Below are 13,158 nucleotides of genomic sequence, written 5' to 3'. Positions count from 1 at the left end.
CATTTTTGGGGGTATTTGTATCTTTTGCGGGAGAAGGCAATTGTCACCCCATTCCAGTACTCTTGCCTGGAAAATCTCATGGACAGAGGAGCCTGGTAGGCTGCAGTCCATGGGGTTGCTAAGAGTCGGACACGACTAAGTGACTTCACTTTCACTTTTCACTTTCATGCATTGGAGAAGGAAATGGCAACCCACTCCAGAGTTCTTGCCTGGAGAATCCCAGGGAAGGGGGGGGGGGGGGCTTGGTGGGCTGCCGTCTATGGGGTCGCACAGAGTCGGACACGACTGAAGCGACTTAGCAGCAGCATCAGCAGCAGTATCTTTTGCTGGCCTTGCATTGTCTCACTACTAAAGAGAATTTCCCACCTTCCTTTCTTTGTATGTATATTTATAGTTTAAAACCCTTTTAGACTTAATAAGGAAGAGATTATGCATTAATGGCAATGGCAAACAGGTTTATGAAATTAAGTCAGGCTATTTTAAAAAGTCAAGTGGAAGCAATTGTAATTGACATCACTAAAAGAATAGCATTATATTACAGTAAGTGCTAACTTCAATAATATAGAATGTTCACCAAGATTTTGGAATTGAGACCTTTTCCCTTTCTTATTAGGGATGGGCCTTCGAGTGTTTCCAATTTTTATTTAGATTTTGTAGTCTCTTCTTTCTTTTCTTTTTTAGTTCTGTTTGGGTGAGGGCAGTTGAAGTGGGAAAACACCCAATATATTTTAAATTCACATGGACCTAAGTAAGTAAATCCCTTGAGTCAAGCTAAACCATTCTTTATTACTGAATTTTAAACACTTTCCATTTAGAAATTCAGAGGACTAAATAGAGAATATTGATAGACTGCTAAAATGTTGCCTATAGTCAACGGGAAGTAAGAAAAAAACATTAAAATGCTTAGTTTTTAACCAAATAACCATCAACAAACTATTAAAATATAAAATTGGTACAGATTTCTTCACTGGTATTAAATTTTGCTCTACTTATTAGTGATAGACTATTATTAGCTACTTTGACAAATAATATATCTAAGAATTATTTTTCAATTTACCGGATAATAGGGAAAGACAACTCATAGCTTTACTCAATCAGATTAACAATTTGTTACCTCAACTGTAAATTTAAACTGTGATTCAGAAATAATTATGCATCAAACTTCCATTCATACCATCCATTTATTTCTTAGGAAAACAGTTCTTTGGAAAAAAAATTTTACTTGTTCTTGTCATATACTTTCCTGGTTTGATAACTGAATGATTTTTCCATATTTAGAAGAGATACTTTCCAGTAACCCAAATGATCCTCAGCCTGGTTTTATTGTTGTTGTTAATGTTATGTACTTTTTGACCACACCACATGGCATGAAGGATCTTAGTTTCCTGACATGGCATGGAACTTGTCCCTGTTGCAGTGGAAGTGCAGGAAGCTTGGAATCCTAACCACTGGATGCCAGGGAAGTCCCCTCAATCTGGTTTTAAATGGGTAGTAAGTCCATGAGGCTGGGGGCTGTACCCTAGCACCAAGCACAATGCCTTCTATAGAATATAGGAGTGCTCACCTCATATTTACTGAATGAATGGTGAAATGCCAATCAACTTCTATTAGACAGTATTTTTGAACTTAGATTCAGCCATTCTAAAGTTCTTTATTTTTTTTTCCTAGAAAATCAGTGACTTCCTTCAGTCTTTGCCTAACGTGTATATCATGTTATGTCATGAATAATAAATTCTTCTCTTTAATCCAGAGATGTGTATCTTATGACCAGAATTCCAAAAGGGCAAATGTATGTGCTAAAGACAATCGATGTCATTTATCTCAAGTCATTAGCATTTGGCATGATCCATTGCTGCTTTAAACAAACTGTGTAACAATAAATACACCTCTGTTTTTATTGTCATTATTTTGAATATTAACAGAGAAAAAACACTCCTTAACTAAACAGACTTTCCTGTAGTTCACTGGAACACGGGACGTGAAGCCACAGGATGTGAATGAGGTCTCGTTCTACTCTTCATCAAGTTCAAGTGTGAATATGAACAAGATTCATAACTTCCCTGGTCTTCTATTGATAAATAACACCTGATTCAGAAGGCGGCTGTTGTGAGGATTAAACATGACCAAAAACTCTAAAATATTCTACACACTTTTTTCTTTTCAAATTTCAAGAGAAAATAGTTGAGTTGTTGACTTTCCTCATGTCTACACGACTAAGATGCGTTTGACAGGAGATGAATGGGGACAGACACTCAGCACATCCTCTTCTTGTTACCAGATCCAGTTCATATTAGTATAGTGCTAGATCTCAATGCTTGCTTCAAAGCTGCTGGCTGTGCCCCAATGAAGAAATTTCTAGTGGAAATGTTTAGAAACTAATTAAATGAACTCTAGGGAGTCTGGGTGTCACTCTTGCATTTGTGATCCAGCCCAAGATGTATATCCACATACCCATTTCTATTCTGTTATGATCAATTTCAAGTTTTGAGTTAAAACAACCTTGTGGCAATTTATATCCATTAGGATGGTCAGCAGAACTGAATTAACTACACCTGGGACTGTGTTATTTTGAGTTCTTTCAAATAGCCTTTCCTCATTGATGTTTGTCCCTAGTCACTGAGCTAGGTGATACTGAGTGGGCTCTCCCAGCAGCAGAAACCCCCAGGGTCCCTCAGGGAGTTAGTCTGTGTCCCTGCCACTCAAGCAGTGCTTCTCAAACTGGGGGTGTGTTTTCCAGGGAATACAAAAAGAGGTATGTAAAGTTAAGTGAGTATCCATTTCAGTAGTTGGTGAGTACTGTAAGAAAAAACATCAACTCTTTTATATTGAAGCATATGCTATGAAGTAAAATGCAGCATTTTCATGACTTTTTAACATAAAACATAAGACTTTGCAAGATCTCTGTGCTTGGTATATTCCCAGACCAGTCCAGGCAAATATGTTCATCCTCTGAATTAGAGGCAGTTAGTTCACTGAGAAGGTTTAGGACGCACTGCACAAGAGCTTCTGGGAACCCTTGGTGCTTTCTTGCGAAACGACAAAGTCAAAAGTTGTGTTTTTGTGGGTTTTTTTGAGGAATGTTTTATTTTATTTTTTCCTAGCCAAAGACGTTTGGCTCAGAGGGGCTAAGAAGAATTGAAGGTTAAATTTTCCATAGGAGGTTCTCCAAAATTCTAAACTTAAAAAAAATAATATTAACAGAAAAATGTTTTAGGGAGAAATCTTTTGGGGGAAATTCTAGAATTCCTTATCTAGGAAAGATTTTTAATATTAAACATTCTGGAGCAGGATTCTCAGGTAGAAGGCCTAATGGACACAAGACAGGTTGGCATTAGTAAACTATCAGATAAATTTTAAAAAACGAGATTCATCAATACAGAGACATCAGAAAATAACTGCTTCATGAGACTATGTAAAGAAAATAATTTTCATGACTTATTTGCTATTCATCTAACAGCAGATATATCTGTTTACTTGAAAAACTATATATAGAAAAGTCAGACACTCTAGTTTTACAAAAACTGAGCAATATGTAGTTTTAGACACTGAAATAAGTATGACTAATGTAAATATCAATGATTAATGACCATACACTCTTAAAAGTTGTGTTTTGAAACAAACATAAAAACCATTAGGAAATTCTAATAAGAACAACGAAAAAATGCTTAAAATTATTTTTAGCAGTTCTTGGATTTCAACTAAGAACCATCCTGGTTTTCTTATCTAAGATATAATGACCAGATTTTGTTAATAAAGACATGTTATTCCTTAAAGCCTTAAGTTAGATTCTAAATATTTGGGTTGTCTTTTTCTGATGCGTTTTTTCCTTTAAAATATAGGATAAAATTTGGAATGTTTTTCCTTAAACAAAAAATTGTGCTTTAAATTTGTCCCAGAATTTTCCTGTTTCCCTGAACTATACACCTGCACTCACACCCACCCACACATCCACACACACAAAATGTATGATTCGGAGGCAAAACTTGGACATTCCTGAGAGCTCAAGCAATCACATTAATTTGAACTCTTAAGGTAACTTAGAAATAGTTTGTCTTAGTTTTTATTGGAGTAAAACAGGCTAAGAGAGGTTTTCAAGATTTACTCAGGATTACCCAGCAGGTAGTTAGATTTCTGGAGCTACAGCTTTGATTTCCTGTAAGGCAAAGTGGATCCAAATGAACTGGCTTCTAGCACAGTCTTAACCAACAAGGCAGCCACCAGCAAATACCCTGTGTGTGTTTGTGTGTTGACATGACACTCAGGTATGTCCAACTCTTTGCCAGCCCATGGACTGTAGCCGGCTAGGCTCCTCTGTCCATGGAATTTTCCAGGCAAAAAACTGGAGTGAATTGCCATTTCCACCTCCAGGGGATCTTCCGACCCAGGGATCGACCTGCGTCTCTTGCGTCTCCTGCATTGGCAGACGAATTCTTTACCCCTAGAGCCATCTGAACTGAACTGAGCGCCAACTACCCTAACATCTGTGCATTTCACGGCTCTCAGTAAAAGTGGTGGAAATATTGCTTTCAATCCTCCACCACTTGGGGGCGCTGGAAACGTGAGGGTGTGTTTCTAGGTGCTGGAATTACAGGATGGTGCTGCTGGCGTTTGCAGCCCCCCTCACCTGGCCGTGTTCCCTCCTCACACTGGGAAATACTGAGATCCATTATCAGGGCAGGGTTCTTTCTAGGTAACTCATTTCCAAACTCACCTCTATCTATGTGGTCGGGGTGGGTGGGGTGGCAGTCTGACTTAAATAGCTCTGCTTTTAGTTTGCCAAAAATCACTTTTTGGAATTCCCATTTTGGCATATGTACATTCTATCTTTAGGTTTTTAGACAGAAAAGGTTATGTTGGATACAAGTGGAAAATAGTCATCTTTAGGTGGCCAATATATAGCTTTTGTTTTTGTTTTTTAAAGAACTGATTTACAAAAGTGGAGTGCGATTAAAAAAAAGTTTAGTTGTGTAATATCACCTTTTAAGTATGTTCAGATTTTTTAAAAATGCATCTCTGTACAGGCTGTGACATGATACATACTTTCCCCCACAATATTAGGGATATGTAATTGACTGGCAAAATTTCAAGCCTCAATTTCAAGTTTTTGGATATCTGGTCATTGCATCTTGCCTATTTTATTCATGATTTATAAATAAAACCACAAATGCCACAACTAAGCAGAAGCAAAAAAGAAAAATGCACCCTGTGAGTCATATCATCAGTCAATAAAAATACTGTATTCCTTTAAACAAATGTACTTATAATAGCTTTATAACCCAAAGCAAGATATGTGAGATGGTTTAAGAAGAGGTTGCAGTTTTGCAACAAGAAGTCTGTACAGCTCCTCCAGGCAGTAGCTGTGAAGGAAGTGCTTGTGTCTCAGAAACTTGTTTCCGTCTGTTCTTGACACTTCTGCATCCCAAGCCCCATTATTTACAAAGTTATGCATTTTGCAAGCTCAAAGCACCTTGCACCTCGCAATTATGAACGCATGCAATGACATTTCATCCTTTCATGTGCAAATTCTAAAATTCATCATAACAGAAAAGCTCACAGTCGAAACTCTGTAATTTGAAATGAAAGGATCAAAAATGTCAGACATGGCAGAATACGGTTCCTAATAGAGCTCTCTTTATTTGTTCAGTGTTCTTCAGTCATTTTTGTTTGTTACAAAAATGGAGTCTTGATTCTTTATTTAAACAGTACTGAAACTAAACTGTTCATGCCATGCAAAAATAACATTTTATGCACTTTTTTTGGGAGGGAGGGGCTTCCCACGTTTTAGTTCACAGGCATTATTAACCGCATTTTTAAGAAACAAGTTTTTTTGTTTGTTTGTTTGTTTTAGTGTTATTATTGCTTTTGTAACTAGTCACATGCTGGTTTCACGTGTGGGGCAGTAACCTGTGTCTCCCGGGTTGGAATGAATTTCTGGGGCAAACAAATGGTTTTCCATCTTGCACCCTTCTTGACTGTTGTCCTTTTTCACTTCTGCCACACCATGGTAAACATCTTGTCTACAGTTGTGACTTGTGTCCTGGGCAGAGGAAGAGCCCACACAGGCCTCTTCTCTTAAAGGGTCTCTTCCATCACTAGGCTTATCTGTCAAGCAGTTTGGGCTGGAGTCTGCCTGCTTGTCCCGCCTCGTGGTCCCCTGAAGCTCTAAGAAGTCATCATCTTCCCCTGTGTCGATTTCCGTGAAGCTCCTCCTCTCTCTGGTGGAGAAAGTAAAGAGTTTCTGCTTGGGAAACCGAGGCGTCAGCCCTTTGGAAGGTCCTTGACAATGAACCTCAGCGCCCAGCAAGGGTCTATCTCCCTGGGAGGGGGTTTCTTCTAAGAGGATGGTGCTGATGAGCTGGGGGGCGGTGAGTGGAAAGTCCGCCGCGGTGACCGGCAGCGGCCTGGCTGTGCTGGGCGGGGTTGGCGGGGCTCCGCCTCTGCTGTCCTTGAAGTTGACCTTGAGCGATCTGGACTTGAGCGGGTTGCTGCCTTTTAGCGAGCTCTTGGGGCTCTCGGAGGCACTGTCCGTCGGCAGGGGGCCGTGGGGCCCACCCTGGGGCCCGCCGGCGGCGTCGAGGTTCACAGTTATGTCGATCGGAGCATATTCTGGAGTGGCCTCCCTGGCCGCGGGCCCCTTCTCCCTGATTAGGGCTAAGAAGGGGGGGCCCCTGGCTCTTTGGTGCTCTTCTATCCCGGCGAGGTCGGGTGGGAACTTCATCTGCAGGTGGGACGCGGAGGGCGGCGGCAGGGGCGACCTCTCCGTCTCCGTGAAGTCGGTGGCGCAGCTGGTGAAGCTGTCGATACTGGATGTGCTCTTCATGTCCACGACGCCCTCGGTCTGTGCCACCGCCAGCTGCTCCTGCGGGCAGACCACCTCCTCCATCTCTATCTCTTCCTCGTAGGCGGACGGCCTCTCGGCCTGCTCCTGGCTATTGGGGTTCGGGTGAGAGTGAGGCTGCGTCTTGGTGATTTCATTGTACAGCATCTCCAGCTTCTGGGCGCTCAGATGCTGCGGGCTGGAGGAAGAAGTGTTGTTCAGCTGTTCATGGGAGTCTTTCTGGCTGACCTCCTGGTACTTATTCTCGTAAGACTTGTTGGAGCTGGTTTCCGACAGAGCCTTCCTGGCCCACTTCCACCGGCTTGGAGAGAGGTGATTGTCATCTGTGGAGCCCTTTGTGTTGGCCGACTCTCCAGTCTTCTCTACGGCCACGTCTATCAGCTCCATACTTCGAGCAAAGGCGTCCTTTAAGTTCATAGACACGATACTTCCGTTCCTCTTGGCGCGCTCCAGAGCCTCTCTCCTCTTAATGGCTTTCTCCTGGCGTTTCTGCTCCTTGTAAAACTCAGAAAAATTGTTCACAATGATTGGGATGGGAAGGGCGATCACTAGAACCCCTGCGATACAGCAGAGACCTCCCACAATTTTCCCTAATAACGTTTTTGGGTAAATGTCTCCATAACCGACAGTCGTCATGGTGATGGTGGCCCACCAAAAGGAAGCCGGGATACTTGTGAACTTGGTAGCATCCTCGTCCTTCTCGGCAAAAAATACCAGGCTGGAGAATATCATTATCCCCATGGCCAGAAACAAGATCAGCAAGCCCAGTTCATTGTAACTCCGCCTGAGGGTGAAGCCCAGGGACTGCAGGCCCGTCGAGTGCCGAGCGAGTTTCAGGATCCGGAGGATCCGCATGATCCGGAAGATCTGGACCACGCGGCGAACATTCTGGAACTGTAGCACACTCTTGTTGGACTCGGTGAGGAAGATGGTGACGTAATAGGGCAAGATGGCCAGCAAGTCGATAACGTTCAGTGGGCCTTTGAAGAACTTCCATTTGTTGGGTGAGGACAGGAACCGTAAAAGGTACTCCATGGTAAACCAGGCGATACACACGGCCTCCACGTGGGCCAGCTGGGGGTTGTCATTGGGCTGTCCGAATTCATCCATCTCCTGCAGCTCTGGCAGCGTGTTCAGAGACAGCGCGATGGTGGAGAGGACGATGAACAAGATGGACACGATAGCCAAGATCTGGAAAAGAAAAGAAAGGTGAGTCAGCAGCGCCTCTTAGGTGCTTAGGCACAGCCAGGAGACATAGGGGTTCACTGTTTTTTAAGTGATATGCCTTGTTCAAAGGTATTCCAAGAAGGTAACTTTACAAACACATTCACTTCTTTTCACTTGGAAGCCTAATGTGGGTAAAATAGGCAACTAATGGGAACCTACTGTATGGCACTGGGAACTCTATTCAGTGCTCTGTGGTGACCTAAATGGGAAAAAAAAAAATCCAAAAAAGAGGTGATATATATATATATAAATATATAAAAGAAACCTAATGCAATGGTCTAAATTCTATGGTCTAATCCATTTGAAAAAACCCATCCCCCCCACCCCCCGCCCATTGTTCTTAGGCCCCTCTGGAAGAGTTTTTGGGGAACAATCATCTCCCCTTTCTTGTGTGTGTGCATGTATGCTCAGTTGTATCCTATCTTTGCAACCCCATGGACTGTAGCCCACCAGGCTCCTCTGGAGCAGTTTGCCGTGCCCTCCCCCAGGGGATCTTCCCAACCCAGGGATGGAACCCATGTCTCTCGCATCTGCAGCACTGGCAGGTGGATTCTTTACCACCTGAGCCACCGGGGAAGCCCTCCCCGCTCTGAGCTCTTTGTAATTTTTCTCTCTGAACCACCCAGTTTATGTTTCTTGATATGAATTGCCATACCTGCTATATAAGCTAGAAAAAAGTCATGATTGCCAGAAGTTTTATTCCAAAGAGTCAGACACACTGAGCGAATAACACTTTCACACTTTCCAGTGGTTAAGACTCCACCTCTACCTGCAGTGGATACAGTTTCAATCCCTGCTTGGGGAGTTAAGATCCTACATGCCTCAAAGTGCAAGTGAAGTCGCTCAGCCATGTCCGACTCTTAGCGACCCCATGGACTGCAGCCTACCAGGCTCCTCCATCCATGAGATTTTCCAGGCAAGAGTACTGGAGTGGGTTGCCATTGCCTTCTCCAACATGCCTCAAGGTGTGACCTAAATAAATAAATAAAAATGGAAAAAGAGGATAAGTGACTGATCACTGATCAGTCAGTGATCGCAGACCTATATGTAGAGAGATAACATGGCCTTGGTACAGCAATGCTTCCATAGAACAAATGTGATCTGTCTGGCAAGCGCTGAAGATAGAACCAAGTCAAGGAGCCTTCATCCTGGGCCATGTGGCTTTCTGGCCAGCCTCATGAAGGAGAAGATTATGAGCTAACTTCTTTCAGTTGAGAAAGGTTTCATAAAGAAGAAGCTAATGATTGTCCAAGGTGATCTTGGTTCAGGGCAGAGGAATAGCAGTGTGATGTCAGACATGGAAGGAAAGAGGAAGCACTCAATAAGAAGTAAAAAGAGGGACTTCCCCAGCAATCCAGTGGTGACTCAGACAATAAAGACTCTGCCTGCAATACAGGATACCCAGGTTCGATCGCTGGATTGGGAAGAGACTCTGGGGAAGGGAATGGCTACCAACTCCAGTATTCTTGCCCACGGACAGAGAAGTCTGGCCAGCTACAGTCCACAGGGTTGCAGAGTCGGGTGCAACTGAGCACAAATGCATACAATACTAAAGTATTAAGAAAATATACTAAACTATTACTTAAAGTTTGAAGGATTAGTAAATTTTATGCTTAAAAATAAAGATGAGGGAGAGGGCTTCCCTGATGGCCCAGTGGCTAAGACTCTAAGCTCCCAATGCAGAGGACCTGGGTTCAATCTCTAGTCAGGGAACTAGACATCACATGCTGCAACTAAGAGTTAACATGCTGCAAGTCAAGATCCCAGCACAACTAAAAGATAATGCATGCCGTGAAAATGATCGAAGATCCTGCATACAATAACTCAGACTCAGCACAAGAAAGAAAAAAGGTTACAGTCTATGAGGTCGCAAAGAGTCAGATACAGCTGAGTGAATAACACTTTCACACTCCGCAGTGGTTAAGACTCCACCTTCCAATGCAGTGGGTGCAGGTTCAATCCCTGGTTAGGGAGTTAAGATCCTACATGCCTCTCAGTGTGGGGAGGAAAAAAAAAGGAAAAAGGGGATCAGTGACTGAATTTTGGTCAGTCATTCTGACCTCTGAGCTTGATTTTATTGTTCACTATATGACTTTGGGCAAATGACCTCACCTCTCTGTGTCTCAGTTTACAGATCTGTCAAATGAAGACAGCACTTATAGTTACTTCATGGCTTTGTGAAGATTGTGGCACACATATGTTGCTAAGTAAATAAATGTAGCTCTGAGAAAAATATCCTGACACTGTTTAATTTAGACATTCAGTGTTCAGCAAACAATGATTAAGTATCTTGAGACGACACAGCTCAGTAAACATGAGTCTGTGGAAAAAATGAACTATAACTGACATTAGAATTTCTGAACTTCTCTCCTCTTTATCCTTCTAAGTTTCTCTGCTTTTGGATTTTCCTCCTTACTCTGGCTCTTTTCTTTTCTTGTGACTCATTTATACCTTTCATTGTTTTTTCTTCCTGTTTTTCCCAACTCCCACCTTTCCTCTTAGATCACTATAAAGGAAAACCATAGTTTTTCCAGAATGCAACATAGATATTAAAAGATTTACAGTTTCTTAACTTAGAGAACAGCATTTAATTACTAGTGTTTTATGTGTTTTTTTCTTAAACAAAACTACTTTTTACCTGAATATACTTCAGGCGTTCCTTTAAAAATGTGAATCAATGAATGACAGGAGTATGAAGGCTCTCTTCATCTGCAGCAAGAAACTCTGAAGGCTAAAGTTAGAAACACCCTCAAGAAGGTTTAAATAAACCCATGGATAATGAATTCAGGCTTCCCAGGTGGCCCAGTGACAAAGAATCTGCTTGCCAATGCAGGAGACATAAGAGCTGTGGGTTCGATCTCTGGGTGAGGAGGATCCCCTGGAGGAGGAAAGGGCAACCTTCTTGCCTGGGGAATCTCATGGACAGAGGACCCATAGGGTTGTGAAGAGTTGGAAAAGATGGAGCGACTGACCACACATGGGCACGGCGGATACAGAGGGTTTATTAAGGACAAGTCAGGAATGCTCACCCTGAGGCTCTACCCTCAGAGGCTAATGGAAGGGGATATTTACAATATTCCGTCACATAAATATTCTTGGGAAGCATTGGTCAGGTTGCATCTACTTTTATGTTCTTACCATAAGGAACTAGGTCCTTTTCTATTTCTAGAAGGTCATGCTGTTGCTGATATACCTTTGGGCATTTTTAAATACTGAGATTGCTACCATCATTCTTGCACTGATAACCCATAGTCCAGATGTTTTATTTCTTCTTCTCTGTTTACCTGCCCATTTGGATGCATTTTATTTAGGTTTATCACCCCTAAGAGCAAGAAAAAGTAGAAATACAAATGAAACCATTCTCCTGTCTTCCAACCTTTTAGACAAAGAACAAAGCAGGTCAACATGGACCTTCAATTTTTCTTGACTCCACAATCCAAGCTAGATCATAGGTCAGTTTACTTTGCTATCTAATTTGGGAAATAATGAACATTGTATAGTTCTAGTACAGTCTAATGGTCTAGTTGATGGCACTGAATATAGCTACTTTTAGCACCTGAGAATTTAGCATGCACACAACATAATTTGGAGTACATTCTTTTTTATTATGTATTTATTTGGCTGCACTGGGTTTTATTTGCAGCCCGTGGGATCTTTAGTTGTGGCATGTGGGATATAGTTCCCTGACCAGGGATTGAACCCGGGCCCCCTGCTTTGGTAGCATTGAGTCTTAGTTGCTGGACCACCAAGGAAGTGCCATGGAGTATATTCTTGAAGAAAAGGGATTATTAAAGGGAAAAAATTCTGATACTCAAGCCCTTAACAATTCCACATTCATGTTAAAGAAACCATAAGGTATTGAAGTGCATAATTTTTCTGTCTCATGTTCAAATTTAATCTGTCAAAGCCCATTTGCTTTCAATGTAAAAGAATGGCTTATTTTAAATATCTCGTGAAACTTGGAGTTCTCCCAGAAAGACAGCATCTTAGAAAAATTATTCAGTATGTACCGAAGATGTGTGATGCAACAAGCCAAATACAAGGTTATTGTCTTAGGATAGAGGTGTTTTTTTTTTTTTTTTTGAACACAATAAATAGAACAAACATGCAATTTTGCTCTAAGCTACAGGATACATGTCTAAACACGGATATTTACTTTAGTACAGCAAACCCTAATGACATTTAGGTATTGCTTCATATATCATATCCATGCACAAGTTAGGTTTTTAAACATGTTACTGCTAATAACCAGTCTCCAGAGCTGGCTGTTTTGGCCCCAGCAAGTAGACTTATGTTTGTACATGGTAAAGGAAGCGGAAATTCCAAACAATTACCTATGTGATATCAGTCAACTCCCTTGGAATTTGGAGTATATAATTTCCAAGTTTCCTTTCATCTCTAACATTTGGCGATTCTTTCTAAACTAAAATATTTTACTAATTCCATTCACGTCTGCAAACCAAACCCAGGGCTAATCACAGTTGATTCCATTATTTTGGTTGAACGCCCAACATATAATTTTGTTGCATATGAAATTTAAAAAATTCAAATGAGAAGGTTTTTAAAACCATCCCACTCTGTAGGTTCCAAGCATTTAGTTCCTAGGAATAGACATGCTTTCCAGAAAACACTTTTCTTCCCTTTTGCATTGCCTGGATAATGATTTAATTCTTCCTTAGACACAGATACTCAGAGGATCCCATGGAGTTAAGAACAGGGCTCCCAGCACTGATGTTACTGAGTCCCCAAAATTGGTTGCATTGATTTCTGTTTATGTAAGGTAGTGGGAGATTTGCCTCTGTTTACCAACTAGTTTTTTCTTTAAATAACTTTTATTGGAGTATACTCAGATGGTAAAAAAATCTGCCTGCAATGCAGGAGACCTGGGTTCGATCCCTGGGTCAGGAAGATCCCCTGGACAACAGAATGACTACCTACTCCAGTATCTATCACAATGTTGTTAACTGGCTATGTGCTGTGCTGCGCTCAGTCACTCAGTTGTGTCTCTGTTGTGACCCCACAGACTGGAGCCCACCAGGCTCCTCTGCCCGTGGAGTCTTCCAAGTAAGAATACTGGAGTGGATTGCCATTTC

General features: G+C 41.8%; 1 protein-coding gene across 2 annotated transcripts in view; it reads right to left on the bottom strand.

Moving 5' to 3' along the window:
- Nucleotides 1–260: 260 nt before the first annotated feature.
- KCNB2 (potassium voltage-gated channel subfamily B member 2) overlaps nucleotides 261–13,158 on the bottom strand; it is a 441,301-nt gene continuing 428,403 nt past the window's right edge. For both annotated transcript variants that reach the window (XM_070477152.1, XM_070477151.1), the window contains exon 3: nucleotides 261–8,029. In XM_070477152.1, the coding sequence (XP_070333253.1) occupies nucleotides 5,873–8,029 (2,157 nt within the window). In that variant the 3' untranslated portion in view covers nucleotides 261–5,872. The remainder of the gene's footprint in view (nucleotides 8,030–13,158) is intronic.

The sequence above is a fragment of the Odocoileus virginianus genome, chromosome 15 (genome assembly GCF_023699985.2).
Source record: "Odocoileus virginianus isolate 20LAN1187 ecotype Illinois chromosome 15, Ovbor_1.2, whole genome shotgun sequence".
NCBI classification, from domain to species: domain Eukaryota; kingdom Metazoa; phylum Chordata; class Mammalia; order Artiodactyla; family Cervidae; genus Odocoileus; species Odocoileus virginianus.
Note: the sequence above shows the minus strand (reverse complement) of the source record. Positions and strands in the feature narration are given on the sequence as shown.